Source organism: Rhagoletis zephyria, unplaced genomic scaffold (assembly GCF_001687245.7).
Source record: "Rhagoletis zephyria isolate East Lansing unplaced genomic scaffold, Rhagoletis_zephyria_1.1 Rzeph_scaffold_02225, whole genome shotgun sequence".
NCBI classification, from domain to species: domain Eukaryota; kingdom Metazoa; phylum Arthropoda; class Insecta; order Diptera; family Tephritidae; genus Rhagoletis; species Rhagoletis zephyria.
In genome coordinates, this window is record NW_016159309.1 from 70,523 (window position 1) to 90,254 (window position 19,732).

Below are 19,732 nucleotides of genomic sequence, written 5' to 3' on the forward strand. Positions count from 1 at the left end.
TTTTTATTTTCTAAAAAATTCTTTTTTCCTCTAGCTTATTCAGTTTTTGTTAAAAATTTGATTTTAATCATACAAAAATAAATCACAAATGCAGAAATTGCGAAAGACAGTTACTGAAAATGTGTAAGTAAAGAATATATGCTCGCATTTGTATGTATGTTAACATAAGTGTTACAGTGACGACAAATGAACGTACATACATATACTATACTTTCTTTCGCTTTTAACTACATACATAAATAGTTCATTTTACTTTCGACGCTATTTGTTTTTCCTCCGTTAATTCTAATGCATTTGTATGCCGGTCGTTTTTTTGTTTTTTTTTTTTTTTGTTTTAATGCAGCAATAATTCCACTTATATATATTTATGCATATATTATTTTATTCAATAAAAATAATTGTTAAATATGTTTATGTACATATGTGTATTTCGGTATGCATCATATGTGTTGTGTATAGAAAATAAACTGTATGTAGATGTACATACATATGTACATATGTACATATAATAAAAGGTCTATATGTATAACAAAAATGCAATTAAATAGATTGGGGTATACCTACATACATACATACATATGTATGTATGTATAGGTATAACAAATTTTGTTCGATATTCTCCTGTTTTTTGCATCAGTTTCATTTGTTTATTTTTAAATTTCTAAGGACTTTAGAACACGAATTTAAATCAAATTTTGTACAATTCTATTTGGCGCTATAAAAACGCATTTTATGCGAGACTTCATATCGAGGGCTTACTATATTCAAAACCCCCTATCCACATTTTTCATAATTAGAAGCTCAATTTCATAAAAAATACACATTGAGGATTTTAAATATAGAACTCTCGACACACACTTTATTGAACTTTTATTAAAAATATAAAAGTATGTAGATTTACCAATTAGTTCAGTAGCTAGTACAGGATGTTCGACTGAATTTGTGTTGTGTAAACTACCATGATGAGTTCAAATCTTCTATTTTTCCGCAGTTTGAAAAGGGTTTCCCCCAAGTAGACTAATTAATAATTAATTTTTAGATGTACCCTGTGCATACAATAAGCGTCCAAACCGATAACCGCATCACATTCATACCTTTACCAATGAGCTTGTGTATGAGTATGAATGTATGTACAAGGATTCGTGTAGTCGAAGTGTGCGTTTAACTGTATATGTTTAAAATGTGTGTGTACATTGCTGAGAAATTATGGAAATTATTTAAAATGCACTTACATACATACATATGTACATATTATAATACTCGAACGTAGCTGGCAAATGAGGTGAAAATAAATGATGCCATATGAAATGCAAATGAAACTATACAGGCTAAAGACTAAGCGTTATCTAAGTATTATAAACTTAGTTATGACTAAGATAGTATTTATATAAATTTATTTTTTTTTTAACTTTTGTTATAATTTTTTTGTGAATAGACATAGAAACATTAAACGAATACAACAAAAGTATGATCCAACATATATGTATATGTAAAACATACTATGTACATATACTTTAAACAAATTTGAGAAATTAACAGACATACACACACAAGAACATACATAAATTTTTGTTTAGTATTATTTCCCTGCAGTGAAAAGCCATTCTGGTAGAAACCTGCTAGTTTTTCAACTAGTATGAGCTAAGGTAGCAAGCAGCCTGCCAGTTGAAGACATTTTCAAAATATGTTTTGTTATGCGATTAGCGACGTTTGTGTTTGAATTGTCAAAACCAAACCAAAAGCGCAATTAATTGCTTTTGTAACGAATATGGCCGTTCCGTTGCTTGAAGGCTATCGCCTCTGGTAAAGAGATCGCAAGGTTCGAGTCCGCTTGGGGTTGATTCGAGATTTTTAACGTATGTATGTATGTAGGTGGATGAAAATTCTTTCGATTTACATAATAATTGACATAAACTACAATGTATGGATTTAAATAATTAGTAAAAAATTTAATTGAACAATACAAAAAAATTTAAGTAGCATTTCTTTGTTATGAAATTAATTAACAATATTTTTACATAGGTATATCGTTTTCCGATGCCCGAGGACTCGAACCAAATAACAAACTTATTTCATTAACCAGTCATTAATAGGCTGACTGTCTCTCCAACTCTACAGGCTGGTGCTGAGGCATAGCCGTAGAATTGACATAAGACATCTCCATGTTTAAAATACTAGTCGCTAGCATGGACAAAAGAAGGTCAACGCATTTGACCTGGAAAATATTATGGTAGTATTCTAGTTCACAACTAGTAACATTCCCTGCAGGGTTGCTGCTAGCTCTTAATGTTACATATCCAATGGTAGTAATGCTCTGCTAGGACATGCAACATAAACACACAAATACTATCAATTTTTCCCTGCTAATTTTTCATTAATTTCGGTGACACATTTGCTTATAACATTTAGTAATGTCATCACTAAAATGCAAATATAAAGACAAATTAAAAAACTACACATTTCCAATTTCCGATTTAGGTAACTACATACATACTTTTTTTAACTGTTAAAAGAAACAATGAAAACCAAAATTTAAAATTAAAAAAAAATAAAAATTTAAAGTGTATAAAGCCTTTCCTTAAAATAGAAGTTATAGTTAAATATTCATAGTAGATTTATATAATAATACATTACGCGGTTGTCTAATTGGTTGTCGGTTATTATTACAAGTTCGATTTAATTTTTATCAGCAGAAATTTTATTTTTTTGTTCAGTCCAACACATTTTGTTTGCGATGCCTCTGGGTGTGATATAGTCACACTTGCACGGCATTACAAAAGAAAAACAAACAAGTTGATTAGCAAATTGGTTTGGCTAGTGTTTTTCTTCCCCTTTTTGTTTTTCGATGTGCCTTAAATAAATGTGTGTGCATTTCTTCTAAGGTTTTATTTCATTTTAACTTTTATATTTTTAGTGCCACTTGAAGTTGAACGCACTTTTTTATTATTAGTCTCAAATTTATAAACTGGACAAAATCTTTTGATTTAGTAAGAAACGAGTAAATGCCAAGAAATTGTTATGTTTCTTTAATTAAAAGTAAAATTAAAAGATGAAACTGGGCGCAATGGAGCAAAAAATGCTTTGTAAATAATGGTAGATACAAACGAAGAAGTAGAATTACTTAAAAGCACGTTGATTGAATATTTATTATAATTTCTCCGTCTACAACTTTCTATATTAATAAATGTTCAAGGTTTTTAAAATTTTTAAGGATAGCGTACAATTTTTATGAAAATTTATAAACTCTTTAAATTATCTTGATTATAAGTTGACATGCGCACGCAGTGATCCTATGAGAAAATATTGAAGTAATAGTTTAAACAGAGAAAAAATTAGCGCCCAATGCTAGTAATAGGAGCTCTGAGTGTTAATGTCAAATTTTTATCAAGATTAATTCACCGTAAATAAATTTTCATAAATGTTAGCCGTTGTCGATTAGCCAACAGTTAGCGAGTGGCGAAACTAACGGAACTCAATGAGGTACAACCAAACTCGCTATCGCCCATCCTTGCTAGCTACCTTTGTTATTGGTCCAACATACAACCGGAAACTTAAACATAGCTAGCAGAGAAATGGCGAATCGATGACGGCTGTTGTGTAACCTGAACCAAATAGCTCCATAAACTAATATAAACCCCGATCATTTACTCATTTCCCAAAACCAAAGTAATGTTTTAATCTTTAATGCTACATTTTTCCTTATTTCCCATTTTAAAAGTGCAAGTGCCTGGGTTTATTCATTTTACTTGCTCATGTCCGATAACTTTTACATTGCAAATTTTTCTTTCATGTTTCACATAATTTCATAAGTTACAACATTTAATCTTACGCTAACTAGATCATATTAGTCAACGTTTGTTACTGTGATTCTTCATTCAGTAAAACGTTTATCTGTTTTATATAAGTATATGCATATATATATTTTTTTCATATTCATGGTCATTCCTCATTTCATGTATATATCATGCTTCTATTCCGTTATATCCTTTCGTTTTATGTATGCGTCTTCGGCTTACCTGTGAAGTTCAAACACGATCTACCAGTACATATTATTTTTGATTTAATATTCATAGATTATCGCTTAATAGTGAACTGTGCACTTAGTTTAGTAATTCTTCTTTACAGACATCCAGCAATTGTATAATATATATGTACTAATTAGAACAATTATACAATATAAATTATAAAAAAAAATCAAATAATTAGTAGTAAAGACTTAAGAAACATGTTAGCAATTCCTGCGTTCTTTCTCTTCGCAGTGTGTAAGTCAACTGAAATAGCAATGAAAACTATAGCTATATATATACATATAATTATATATATGTGTATTATAATAAAAAATCAAATAACAGCTCGAAATGCTAAAATGTTAATTAAACCTTTCCTCTTTTTAAAATAGTTTACTACTTTTTTTGTACACTTTTTAAGTTTTCTAATTTTTGTTTCATTTTTACTTGAGTTTATATTCTTTCTTTTTAACTGTTATCCCGATCTTTAAATATTTAAGGATACTGTTGCGCATTTTCTAACGTCTTGCGCATTAATATTTACTTTTTTTCTTGTTGGCGAGTTATCCTCCTCGGCGGCGACCAATAACTTCCATTCACTGGTCCTAGCACTTACGTTTGCACCAGACCACGTATATCCGCAATATTACTACAGTTTACGCTACCACCGCCTCCGCCTACACTATTACTACCACTATCAAGAAACAGTGTTGAGGTGTCAATGCCAGATGTGGCGTCTGGCGAACGCATAGCCGAAGACACTATGTCCATTTTGCTGCACATAGCATTAGTGTCGGCCAGGATCTCATCGTCGTCAGGGAAATCTCCTAAGAAATCAATGTCTGAACCGATTGTTTGTTGTAAACTTTTAAGATGTTTGTCAGCCAATTCGAGGGCACGCTCGACTTCTTCGCGTTCCTCTTGATGCACTAGAAAAGAAATTCAAGGATAAGTCTATGGAAAAAATATAGTTTAGAAACAATATACTAAGTTAATTAATAAAAAACTTCAAGCGAAAACTGTGCTGGACAAATTACTATCAGTACCTGTATATTAGATGTTTGATATATTGATAAGTCTTATTTTAGAAAAGAGAATTACATATGCGCCTATCCTAACGTTGCGAACGTTACGTACGGGCGTTTATTTTAATTTTTTGATTTTCAACAATTTTATTGAGCTTAAGGCCGTTTTTAATTAAAAATTTATAACTTAAGGACGAGCACACCTAAAAGTTAAACATTCTTAAAATAGAATATTAATAAAACCAACAACAAACAATAACCACATGATCATTGTATAAATAGCAGCGGAATAGCTGCTCTTGATTGTAGTTGGGTTGACATATGAAAAAGAAGTGGAAAAAGCACAACAGGCAGGGTAATCCGAGGTCAGTGGGTTCATATCCCAGTGACCGCGGTGAAGAAGTCTGATGGGAGATGTGGTGATCTCCGAAATAGCAGCTATAACTTCTACCTTTGTGTAAATTATTGTTGTTTTCCACACAATTTTTCTTTAAAAAAGACCTCAAGCTCAATAAAATTGTTGAATATAAGAGTTATAAGGCCATAAATAACAAAAACATAATTAATATTTTTATCGGCAAAAAAATTACTAGTTAAAAAATTTATATACAAGGGGGGAGGTTTAAAGCGGTACTTATAAGAACGAAAGTGTGGAAATGTTATTGTGGCTTGTTAACATTTTATTTTTAATATTTTTATTGAGCTTTGTACCACGATTGTTTATTAGGAAAAATTTAAAAAGCAACAAAGTCTAAGCGGTAGAAGTTACAGCACTGTTTCGGAGATCACTACATCTCCTCATCAGACTTCTTTTTTTCTAGACTTCAGCAGAGTTAAATTCAGAGAGGGATATATAATTGCTTGTGGATCGTACACATTCAACGCAGTTAATATAAAAACAGGTATAAAAGTAGTTTTTTCGCTGATGTATGTATACAATCATGAAGAAAAAATTATTCGCATTAATTGTATGTAAGTCCTATGAAGTTATTCATGCAAAAAATCACCAGGATTTTTTTTTAGTTGATCGCACTTTAGATCTAGGTGTGCGATATATATTTCTAAAACTAAGGATATTCAGCCGCTGTGGTGTAGTGGTAAGCAGTGCGCGCTTCCACTCCACAATGCCTGGGTTCAAACCCTGGTCAAAGCAACATCGCAAAAATATAGAAAAAAGGTTTTTTCTTAACAGCGGTCGTCCCTCGGCAGGCAATGGCAAACCTCCGAGTGTATTTCTGCCATGAAAAACAGCTTCTCATAAAAATACAATCGCCGTTCGGAGTCGGCGTAAAACTGTAGGTCCCTCCGCTTTGTGTGACAACATCAAGGCGCACGCCACAAATCGGAGGAGAAGCTCGGCCAAACACTAACATAAGTGTAAGCGCCAATCTATTATTATTATTATTATTAAGGATATTCAGCATACAAATCAAAATATTCAAATAAATGAAAACGAAGATACATAAATGAAATTATGAAATTATGACAGAACAACTTGAGTCTGTTTTGACGGACAAACAAAATAGCACATGTCGACAAAACATATTTTACCGTCAAAGAGAAGAATGTTCCAATTGAAAGAAATATTACATTATATTTTCGATATTCACAACTTTTAAGAATGTTTCTGTTCGCAACAACTGCATGGTTTCATTTAAATAAAATTTATTGTTGTGACGGGAAAAAGAGCTTTGCCGAAATATGCTATTTTGTTTGTCCATGAGAGAAAGACTTAAGTTGTTCAGTCAAATGTCCTCAGATATGTATATTGTACCATGCCACAAAAATGCGATAATTTTAATTGCATGCATTTTTCCGTTTTTGATATATTAAACTATTGAAGACATGTTCGAAATCTCTTTTTTTTTAATGTATGTATCTATGTATGTTTAGTTTTTCATTGAGACTTGTTTTTTTCTTAATACATTTTTATACACAATACAATAATACGCTAACCCGATAGCCTAAGAAGTGGTAAGCTGGAACTCTCGAACAACTTATCGAATTTTATTTTTTATATATTATTAGTTCATTTTTTACTTCCTTATTGTCAAAGAATCAAACAAACTCTGGCAGAAGGACGATGTAGAGAGACGAGAGTATTCTATCATTCATGGGCAGAAGTATTTCTCTATGCAATGAAATGAAAAATGAAATGTACATATGTATATATTTACCTGCTGTGAATAATTCATTGAACGCATCCTCCGGCAACGCACTAAGCACATTCGCTAAATCATGCTCCTCTAGCAGACGTGTGTCACCCAGCGGGATGTCATCTGCAAAAAGGAACATTAATTTCGAAACAAATTCTCGTTCTTCATTTCACAGCTTACCTGTATCAGTGGGGCCAACCATCAGCTCAGTTTCACTCAATCCACCCAGACCAGTATCCTCGGAACTAGCATAGACCGAACTATTTTCGCAGACACTTAGCAACTCTTGGCGGAACAATTCCTCTGTTGAAGACGGCAATGATGATGACGAGCCTAGCGCCGATGTGAAATTAGAGTCACAATTCGAGCTGATGTAATTAAAGCAGTTACTAATGCTATTGTTGCTATATGCGTTGAGACTGTTGCTATTTTCATTGTTGTTGTTGTTGTTGGAGTTGCTGTTATTATTTTTCACTGCTACAGAGAACTGTGCCACCAACTGATTAATTTCATGTGGCTTCAAATCTTGTGTCATCACATCGTTGCCTGATAGCATTGCGCTGTTATCGCTTCTACTGACAGTGCTAAAGTTAAGCTGACGTTTCGGTGCCGGTACCGATGAGATAGTGCTACTGAGAACAGGGGCATTGCGTCCACTGAGGGGTGCCAGTGCAGGCATCGCAATCTTACCCTGGGCTGGAACATTCACATTCGACGAAATGTAATGCAATTGTGAATTAGAGGACTGCGAATTACTTGCAATTGATTCGAGTGAAGTGGTGCTGCTCTTGCGTTGCAGCACTGCCGATGTCAATTGAAGCGGCGCTAATGTTGCACCTATTGGTGCAGGGGTCGGGGTTCCATTCATATCCATTTTTCGTGGTCGCTTTTGTGGTCGGTCGCCCGTGTTGGCTGTTGCTACATTAGGGGCCTTACGTTTGCGAACAGCCGTAATTTTTACATTGTTAGTTTTTTTAGTCTTACCAATTGTAACAGCATTACAGAGGTTCGGCTCCATATGCATCTGTTGTTGCTGGTGCTGATGATGATGCTGTTGCTTGTGTTGATATTGAATTTGCTTCAGTTGCAATAGCAAATCGCCTGCATCGCAATCCAAAGAATTTTGCGATAATGTTCTTGTCGTTCTTGCCCCAAATTTACAGTTCCCTGGACGCTGCTGAGCGTACCCTGAGCGATTGTAAGCATCACGTTTCCGTGCATGCTCCTGACAGAGGGGCAGGTCGTGCATTATGTCAAAGACAGGTATGCGGCATTGGGTGTTGTCAGCAAATTTCGCCGTACACGGCAAGAAAATATGCTGAGATACATTATCTACAATATGGTCCTCGCATAGCGTTGCCATCTCCAGGACACCCTTGCTACAGCCGACATAATTACATTTCTTTGGGGCAATTATGCTGTAAGATGACAATAACCATAATTGTAATATATAAAGAATATTTACTTCATATCAAAACAAGGAAAACAAATCATTTTTCATAATTCATAAGAGTACAGGAGGAGAATTCGCACGAAGTGGGACAGTTCTTTTAATCTATGAAGGTAAATTACAGGGGGTCTATGATTCCTCGAATTCGTGGGCGGAACTGATTTTGGAAACTCAAATTTTGGATTTTTTAAAACTGAGTGGAGACCAGTGATAAGGAATAGACATCCAAGATCGAAAAATTCTTTATATAAGGAACACTTTTCAATGTTAATACACAAGGGAATCTACCCATAATATGTGACCCGGTCAGCGGGGAAGGGGGATCTTCCAAATACCACGCTTGGTCACAATGAGGGCCGGGGGCCAAGGTTTTTATCACGTATTCAATATCCTCTTAAGAAAATCAATCGCGGAGGGTTTGGCGCGTGNGAAAAATTCTTTATATAAGGAACACTTTTCAATGTTAATACACAAGGGAACCTACCCATAATATGTGACCCGGTCAGCGGGGAAGGGGGATCTTCAAAATACCACGCTTGGTCACAATGAGGGCCGGGGGCCAAGGTTTTTATCACGTATTCAATATCCTCTAAGAAAATCAATCGCGGAGGGTTTGGCGCGTTTTAAATTCGCAATACTTTTGTTTCTATAAATTAAGTTATGGTTACGATATATTATGACATTAGAATCACATAATGGGGGGTTCAAAATTGCAAAAAGTGGGTCACGTAGTATGGGTACGTTCCCTAATATTTTTAACGAAGAAGTTTTTGGGATTTACAAAAATTTTTTGAAACCTTGAAAGAAAGTGATTTATTGTCCCGCATTCCTCTGCCATATTCAATGTTTTTTTTTTGTTTTTTAACATATGGCCCGTACTTTTGTAATTGATTTACGTATGTATAAAGTTCATAATAAATATATAAAAAGAAAAAACAACAATATAAAACAACAAACATACTCATCTACGCCATGATGCTCGTATTTTCGAAGCAAACGATCTACGCACATCAGTCGACGTCTAGCTGCCTGCATCGGCAACTTTTGTAACGAATATGTGGAGAGCAATTGTAACGCTTGACGTTGCAAAAGCATCTTTCTCTGCATAATGCGCGCCTCACGCTCGCTTGTTGCTGTTAAAAGTGTATCCAAATTGCGAACACTTTTTCCAGTTGCAGTTGCAACCTCACCAACGCCCCCAACTAACTGTATTTCGCGGGTAATATAAAGCCAATTTTTTTGTATGCAATACGGTAGTACTGTAGCTGATGCCAACAAAGTAGTATCGGCTTCAATTTCAGCAGTAGACATTTTTACCACAGCCACAGCTTTACAATAACGTTTGCTTTGCCCAATGCTGCCGTTTTCAATCAAAGCAGCGCCACTTGCCAACCACTGATTATCATATGGTGAATGTAATGGTCCCATTTTTCGACCGCGCCTCTTTATAAATGGTGGAACGGCATTGTTGCTTCTCATCACGACCGTTGGCGTGCCAGACGCCTTGCGTTTTGGTGCGTTTTTCGCAGCAGCCGTAGTGACTTTAACCGCAGCCATCCCCTTGAATGTGTCTATTATCTTTTGCGGGCACTTCTCCTCTACACGCATTTTGTTAACACCTGCTGTTGGTTTGTGAACAAATAGAGGAGGAGCTGGAGAATCATATTTAAGCGGTTGTGGTGGTGGTGGTGGCGGCGGCTTTGCCATGGAAGACATATTTTGCTGTTGTTGAGGCATAGCTGCAAGTGGATGGTATTGAGGTGTATTGTTCGTTTGGGCAGGTAGTGTCGAATTATCTTTGCTCGGCGTAATGCCGATATGCGTAAAGACAATGTCTCGAAGCACATGTGGGGCAGGCTGTAAGCTAGGCGACGCCAATAATCCAGTTTCGGTAACCACAGTGCCAGCAGGTATAGGTATGGATTTCGGCAGCACATTTGATGAAACATTTTTTGCATTTTTAGGTTTAACATTAGATGAGCTCCTCTTGACGACTTCGACTGCAGGACTCTTACTATTTAATATTGTGCTGCTAGTATCGCTGATGCTGCGACCTGTAACATTGCTCAATGCAGTCACACTTATGCTGCTACCGAGCTTTGAATGTAAAATTTCACTCGTTTGAGGCTTGCGAAATATAACATTTACTGGAATCTCATTCAAATCGGAATCGGAATGTTGTGGTGGGGAAACCGCCTGAATTGCCTGCAATGGGGGCGGTGCAGAGGATGTGGCTATGATTGGCTTGTTGGGGTGCGACTGTGCTTGGGTATGGTGGTTCGTGTAAGCGTTTTGTGGTGCTGGAGTCGGTGGCACTACGACAGTTTTGGTGCCCACCTCCCGTCTTTGTAACTGAAAATGCGGCTGCGGCTGCTGCTGCTGCTGTGGCTCATGTTGCTTCAATACAGGTCTTGATTCCTGTATATTTTGCAGTGATTGAAACTGTTCTGCTAGCTTGAAACTTGAACCATCGACGCTAGAAGTCCATTTCTTTGGCTTTTTGATGCATTCTACTTTCTGCAAATGCTGTGCCAGGGTGTTGTGATGAAATTTAGATGGTGGCAATGTTGACGCCGTTCCTGTAATCAGCGGGCTAACCATAGCTGTGGTTGTCGCCGTTGGAGACGATTCTGGCGTGGGCATTAAAGCGGCTACCGCTGGCGGTGAGGGCAACGAAGCGGGTGATGTCGGTGGGCTTACCGCCGCAGACACTGTGTCCAACAGCAAAGGTGTCTGCCATAGTGACGGTGTGTGTTGCAATAATGGCGGAGGCGAAGACGTTAGCTTCCGCTGCTGCGCTTTAAAATGTTGTTGCTGACGCGGCGTCGTATTCAGCTGTTGTTTCTGCTGCTGCGGTCGCACTATACACACGTTCTTTTGCTGTTGTTGCGGCTGCTTCTGAGATTGTGAATTTACAGCTTTCACAGTTGAAGGCGAAACCGCTTTCGCCGTTGCTGCTGCTGTGGGTCCATTATGGACCGTTGCAGCAGCGAACGTGGATGTCGCCTGCGTTTTTGTATTGTTGCCATTCAAGGGTCCCAATGGCAGTTTTTGATTGAATTTTAATTTTGCGTTGGCTGCAACTACTGGTGTTTGGGGTCGTTTGTTGGCGTCGGCTGTGATGAGAGTTAGTTTCGCCGGCGTTTGCGTTGGCGTTGCTGCGGTTGGTGCTGTTGTAGTTGCAGCTTGTTTTGGTGTTGCAGTTGATCTTGGTGTTGTTGTTATTATTACTCTGCTTCGCGATTTCTACACATATATCGAAAACATATTCAATAACCGATAAAATGTGATTATAGAAAGAGAACAAATTGGAGCAATAAGCACCTGCGCGTTAAATAAAATGGGTGGCGTTGTTGGCACGGTTTCTGTGAACACATACGGATCCTGATCCTCATATGAGACTGATGTTTCTGCTGTAGTGTGAAGTCGTGATACTTGCTGACATGACATGTCCAAAACAACAGAGTTTCCAATGTATTTCCCCGCTCTTGCACGCTTCCTATGTAGATAAGGTCTGCTGAACTTTTCTTTGTTATCTTGTTTATTCCTCTTCTTGTTTATTTCTTTCTTTTGTTGCGATTGTTATTATAGTATTTTGTGCAAATGTTTAATTGATGTATCTAAAAAAAAAAGTAAAATGAGGCAAACCATTTTAGTAAAGTAATTATCTAAAATATATGTAACTTTAAAAACTTATAAAAAAACGGTTGGATTGGAACTTAAATTTTGGTGACTTTATGGTCGAATTTTACAGAATTCGAAGTATGCTTCCCTAAATTATACTCGGCATTTTTCTGTGAAATTTTGAACATGTACAATGCTATTTATTTACACAATACAATTTAAAATCGTCGTCATCCTTATCAAAGGCATTCGTCGTTCCAATTGTAAAGACACAGCATTTTAAATTCGAAAATGTTTAGTTAGAAAAAAATACCTTTTAAATTAACAAAATAAGAGAAAATGTTACCCAAAAAATGCAGTAAATCGCGGTGGTAATCACACCGCAAACTAAAGAGGTTGTCCGGTGTAGGAAGACCTGTAAATAAGAATTGCCCAATAAATACGTACTTAGCAGAGTAGCCGTACTTATTTTAGCACGACAGTCGACAATGCCGATGATGTCGAGTCGTACAATTTATCCTAATTTACGACTTACGCAATGAGGGTGATTGCTATCTAAAGTAAAACCTCTCTTCAACCATTGTAATTTAATACCAAATCGTCTGTTTGGCTTTCGTGTGAAACACAAAAACTGTGGAGTAATTAAACCCATTGACTTATCTCAATCGTTTGAGAAGGTGTGACAAGAATACTGAGGAAATACATTAAGTTGTGTTACGGTTCACTAAAAATTTTAACCTCTAGACATCCTTGATATTGAACTAAACAATTTTTCCAATTTTTTTTTTTTACATTTTTTAATGTAAGATGATCCTATTTCAACGTGCAACACTGTTTGATTGAAATAAACGAATAATTGAAAACGGATTTCCCTCTTATAACTTATTTCATATGTACATAACGTGACAACTTCAAAGATGTTGTTGTAATTGTTGCACGCCCTTTTATTGCCAAAGCTTCGCTGCTGCACTTGCAATTGTTGCTGCATTTATGGAAAACACGCTATGAAAACAAAGAACGAAGCAAAATAAAATACTGAGATACAAACTAGACCTACCCGCCACGGCGTGTGCGTTCAGCATTCACTAACGTCAGAGTAATCAAAGCACATAAAATATATGCATATTTAATTATGTACATACACCTGCGGTCTAAATAACAGCAACTCAACATGTTGACCAATTTCGTATATTTTTGTTTTGTTTATTTTTTTTTGTAAAAGTCTAGCTTCTTATATTGCATTACAAACTTGGTACAAAAATGCTGTAAATTCCAGAAATTTTCATAAAAATTTCAAACTTTTTATTCAGAATGTTTTAGAAAAATTTAGCTATGCAGTTTTATAGGACATTAATTTCGCATTGCTTTTTTATAATTTTTTTTGCTGACGTTGTTGTGTATTTCTTTCATATAAAAAAATTTCGATCAGCAAAAAAAAGCAGACTTATCGAAAGTTCCTATACTGGCGGTAGAAATAATAGAAACGCCTTATTTTGACCAGTTTCGGCTATATTTGTTTTGTTTACTAATGGCCTTATTCATAAGATTAATAGAGCTCTATAAAGTGAAAAAATAAATAAAAGATACTAGTTTACAGTTCCAATACATAATTTAATACAATAGAGTACACAAAATATTATAACTTTTATTTGGGTATATTGTAAACCGTTAAAGCGAGTACGAACTCGCAATTTTACCATACCTGTTAAATAATGATTAATACATATTCATAATGATTATAAAGCATGTTTTTTTTTGGATAAACGTTTAATGATTAAATACCGATTTTAGCACCTTTTTAATGATTAATAATTAATTACTTAAACACATTTTTTTAATAACATCATTATTTTGTTGTTTTTGATAACATTGAATTATTTTTGACTTTTTTTAATTACGCGATTAACGTAATTATTTGATTAATTTCAATTATCAATCAACAAGCCAAAGTATAGACAAAAATTAAGAATATTTAATAACTGCTTGAATTACTTATTTATTTTATTCTTATCCAAATCCTAAATTTTAAACATTAATTATTACTTTTAAGACATTTTAAAAGCAAAGGACTGAAATGTGCAAAGTTAATGAATTTAATTTATGTTAAAGAAAACTTTTATTTGTATTTTAGTTCACTCAAAAGTATTCGTTTTATTGCTAACTAAAATGTTTTCTTTTCCATATTCAAATTACTAAAAAAGATAAAAATACAGTATTAATTTTACCTAAAAGCTTTTACTTGTAATATCATTTAATAGAAAATGCATTTAAACTTATGTTCGAAAGTTTAAAATACTTATGTATCTATTTTTCCTTTTAATTAATACTCAAAAATTTTAACACTAATTATTAGCAAATCTAAGGCTGCTAAATAAAAATGTGTAATGTATTAAAGTGTACTTAATCAAAAGTTTTTTTATTGCATATTCATGAACTTATTTTATTTTTTGACATCCAACATAATTGGACTAGTACTTTTTTGTCTATTTTGCACTAGTATGAGACTGGTATATTTCTGACCGAAATCTGACAATTGTCATCTCCTAAGACATCCCCATGTTAAAAATACCAGTTGATTGTATGGAAAAAGGATAGTTGGCTGACTAGTTGGGCATGCGGTTCATATACTAGTTGTGAGGTAGTTTCCAACTAGTACATTTGACTACAGGGTATGTAGTTTATACATAAATTTCAAAATGACTTAGACTTTCATACAAAAATGCTTAACATTAAAAAACAGAAGTAATGTACACAAAACAGATAAAGTGGCGTTTGTATTATTTACTACTAATTTATTTGCGAAACTAAGTCTTTTGCAAAAGTTGACAGATCACTAATTATCTACATTAGTATATATGTACATATGTTAATTTTTAATATAATTATCGCATTACATATTAAATTAGTCTTATACCGATTTTGTTTCCTTGCCCTCACTAAGAAGAGGGCGATGAGAGAGCGAAATTTTTTGTAGAAACGAAATCGCCATTAAAAATCAGCCTTTGCAAAAAGTTTGCTGATAGATAACTTTAAATTGTATTAAATTATTTATTATGGAGGGATGTTGCGAATATTTGCATTCGCATTCATTATGCGAATGATTCGCATCATTTTACACATTCGCATTACTGCCTTAAAAGTGCAGCCGGCCTTATATACGAGCCTCTAAGAAATCGCCTCATGAGGGAAATGGCAGCAAAATTACTGTTGTTTGAAATATGATGTGCACCTTTTGAACTTTGACTTCTAGATTACAACACTGTATAGGTTAAGCACTCGTTCAATGTTCTAATAATTCTAAAAAAAATTTAAGTAATAAAAACGATTGCTTAAGTTGAGTACAGCTTTTTTAACAGGGACCGTAACAGTTGGAATTTTTATTTAAAAAATCACTCTTTAACAATTATTTTTTGACTTTTATTTAATTACTCTTTAAATAACCGTTATCTCTGACTTTTATTTTATAAATCAAAAATAACAATTATTTTTGATTTTTATTTAAATAATCTGCAAATAGCAGTTATTTTTGATTTTTAAATTATATGTCTTAAATAACAGTTATCGAAGACTTTTATTTATAAAAGTCATAAATAAAAATCAGTCACTGATCTTAATTTTTTCAATCATACTTATAAAAGTCATTTGAATAAGTCGTAGTAAACTTTTGGTTTCCAACACCTTCTTAACTGCGAATGTTAATGTTAATGACTTTTATACGATTGATTAAAAAAATAAAAGTCGGTCACTGATTTATATTAATGACTTTTAAAAGTAAAAGTCACTGACTGATTTTTATTGATGACTTTTATAAATAAAACTCTTCAATAACTGTTATCTAAGCCATATAATATAAAAATCAAAAATAATTGTTATTTTGGATTTATAATATAAAAATCAAATAAAATTGTTATTTTTTTAAATTTTGCATAAAAATTGCAAATAAAAATTTATTTTCAAATTTGNGTTTAACAATTTGTAGAAAACTTCAAAAAAGTGCAACGAATTTTCACCTAAATTTCAAACTTTTTTCTCGGAAGTGTTTGAATTTTTCTGAATACATAGTTTTATAGCCCAATCAATTTTAGTCTGATAATGTGCAAGTTCCAAGTGACTGAAAGTTACCGTTGATTTTTTAGAAATTTTTCCGCCAAAGGTGTTGCGGTTTTCATACATATACAAATAAATTGAGTTTATTCATTATATGGAAGCCAATGTGACAAAAAAAATTCTAAAAAATTAACGGTAATACGTAGCCACTTGAAATTTGCACATTATCAGACTAAAATTGCAGTGGCTAAAAAACTGTGTACTCAAAAAAATTCTAACACTTCCGAGAAAAAAGTAGGAAAATTAGGTGAAAATTTGTTGCCATTTTTTTAAGTTTTCTACAAATTTTTAAACTTGGGTTTATATGGGGTTTTTTAGAGAAAGAACTGTATTTTAATTGAAAATTCTTAAAAATAAATAAATAAGCATAATTGGCACACAATATCACTTTGAAATGGCGTGCTATAGATATGACCGATACTGTACATGCATACATACATACAATGACGAACAAAAGTATGGGCACAGTGAATTTTTCGCATTATATGCAAAGTTTTTATTCTTATCTATTTTCGATATTTTTTTATAAAAATATGTTTCATATCCCACCAATAAACAAAAAAATCAAGTCTCCAAACTTTGTACAAAACTCAGGAAAGTTCAATAAATTTGGTTACCAATTTGCAACTTTTTATTCAGATTTTTTCGAAAAATTCTAAGAATGCAGTTTTATAGCCCATTCAATTTTAGTATAAGGAAGTGCAAGTTTGAGGTTGCTAGAGAATCGCGTTGATTTTTGGCTATTTATTTAGAAGAAGGTGCTGCTCATTTACTCCATACAAAAAAATAATTGTCGAACATATAAACATGGCGTTTCTTTATACATTCCGGATAATCCCATTTCACAGCCGGAATAAACAGAATGCGTTTGAAATATACGTCAACATATCATCAGGAACGTTCTAAAGAATAAATAAACAAAAAAATGTATTCCAAACGTTCAGAATGAATAAAGAAATGCAGCCAAATACTTTGTATGGAAGAACCTGCGTGAAAAAAATTGCCAAAAAGCAACTTCAAACTTGGCACTCCCTTGTATTACGTTATTCCACAAATTCCAAAAAATGAAAAGTTTTTGCTGGGATGCTATGCATGTATGCATATGTATGTATGTATGCATATGTAAACATGTATTAACAAAAATATTGACAATACGCGAGAAATATGACTAAACACAGTCGGCAAATTGATATCATACGCTTGTCGTCGTCTTCGCCGCAACGTACTTAATTAAAAGCCTTCAACCGTCGCATAACACCGTGTGACAAAAACCAACAATTTTTAAAACACACGAAAAAATCTATTTATACACAGAAACTAGGAGCCAAATATAGTACTGCGTTTTTAATTATTCTCTCTGACGCCAGGATTTTTTTTTAAGGGCTTTGAAAAANTATTGACAATACGCGAGAAATATGACTAAACACAGTCGGCAAATTGATATTATATGTAAATAAGNACAAAAACCAACAATTTTTAAAACACACGAAAAAATCTATTTATACACAGAAACTAGGAGCCAAATATAGTACTGCGTTTTTAATTATTCTCTCTGACGCCAGGATTTTTTTTTAAGGGCTTTGAAAAATTCTAGGATATGATTGAATAAAAAAATTATTTAAAAGATTTGGTGCATTGTGGAGTAACTAATATGACTTAATCCTTAAATATCCTTGGAAATTTCCAATATTTATTTTTGAAAAAAAAAATGTCTCATAGAACTTCGTCCTTCCAACTTTATTAGTTTTAGATAAAAACAATTTTACATTTCCGAGTATAAGGTATTGATAGTTACAATAGTTACAAATAGTTACAAATGAAGATACTGGAATCATTACACTGTACAGCACTCGGCTGGGTATTGGACCAAACCAATTTTTTTAAGACATCATAGGTAAAAAACACGATTTCTCCGTTTTAAGAAGTTAGCCTCCGAAATCGAGATATGGGCCTTCGAAATTCGAGGTAGGACCTCTGGTAAAAAAAATATTTTTTATTATTATATGTAAATAACTAAAAAACTGAAAATATGGACGTTGTCCGCCTTTCGCTCTTATTTAAATGGTATGTATATACTTTTTTTGTGCAAACTTATATAACATATTAAAACCTTATATTTCAAACCATTTTGAACTGATTTGTAAAAAATTGGTACAGTTGATTAAAACCCCTTCCTTCTGTTATGCATATTTGTATACTTCGTATGTTAAAATTTGAGAAAAAAAATTTAAAAGGAAAAAATATATTTTACTTTATAAAAAGAAAATATTTTAAACAAAAAATTTTGATACCGTTGTAAACGAATTTGTATTTGTATACTTCATAACTGTGTTCGTATGGAAAAGTACCTTTTGTCGAAAGGCTGGCTTTAGTATAAATCGGCATTCCCAGTATACGATTGCGAATGACTCACTAGCGCTAAGCTGTTGAAGAACTTTCGGCAAATAAACGTGCAAGAAATAGTTCCGATACTAGCATGTTAATATTCCTATTAAGTGGCATCAAAAAATTCCTTCTCGTTTAAGGAATAAAGAGAATGCCGCATTATACTAAAGCCAGCCTTTCGACATAAGCTACTTTTCCATATGAACACAGATATATAAAAATTCGAGAAAAAACACTTAAGAGGGAAAAATACCCTTTTTATAAAAAAAAAACAAACAGATTTTGAGTATGCAGTTTTATGGCCCATTTAATTTAAGCATAATAAATTGCAAGTTTAAAGAAACTGGGACTTACGGTTGGTTTTTGTAATTTTTTTTTTTGTTGAAGGTATTGCTCATTTTCTTCACATCAGCGAACATACTTCATATGGACAAAAATAACTGGCACTGTCAACAAAAAAAAATCTCCAAAATCAACGGGGAATCCTAGCTACTTCAAACTTGCACTTTGTGACACTAAAATTGACTAGGTTATAAAACTGCATACTCAAAGTCTTGCTAAGAGTTCTAATTAAAAAAGCCCGAAATTTACCAGACGCCTTTCTGGATCCGTCATTTCGAATTTGGCAATTCTGATAGCGGATTCGTAATTAACGACCCCCTACTAGTAAACCTTAGAACTTTTGAATTGCGGCCGCACTGTGCGCAGTTTTACTATATTTGGCCCCCAGTTTTGTGAATATATACATATATTGATTTTTTCGTGTGTAAAATTGACTGTCGTACGGTGTAATTAATGCAAAGCACAAAATCCGCTTCCCCACTCCTTATTAAGCGCCCACATGGTATGGCACTTCAGAGTGTGCTGATTAAAGCACATATGTATGTATGTATGTATGTCCATGTTCAATATGCATTTACCCAGTTGGTCGACAGGTAGTCGCAATTATTAATACTTTTCAGCGCACTTTTCATCTGC

At 33.8% G+C, this 19,732-nt stretch overlaps 1 protein-coding gene across 1 annotated transcript; it reads right to left on the minus strand.

Annotated features, from left to right (window-relative positions):
• Positions 1 to 4,526: 4,526 nt before the first annotated feature.
• On the minus strand, positions 4,527 to 12,338 carry l(3)L1231 (zf-C3Hc3H domain-containing lethal (3) L1231). Its single transcript, XM_017620670.1, has 5 exons — positions 11,963 to 12,338; positions 9,600 to 11,884; positions 7,369 to 8,606; positions 7,210 to 7,311; positions 4,527 to 4,936 (listed from the first exon to the last, which is right to left on the minus strand). The coding sequence occupies exons 1-5, from the start codon at positions 12,086 to 12,088 to the stop codon at positions 4,620 to 4,622; spliced, it is 4,068 nt and encodes a 1,355-aa protein (XP_017476159.1). The 5' UTR covers positions 12,089 to 12,338; the 3' UTR covers positions 4,527 to 4,619.
• Between the last annotated feature and the right edge of the window lie 7,394 nt (positions 12,339 to 19,732).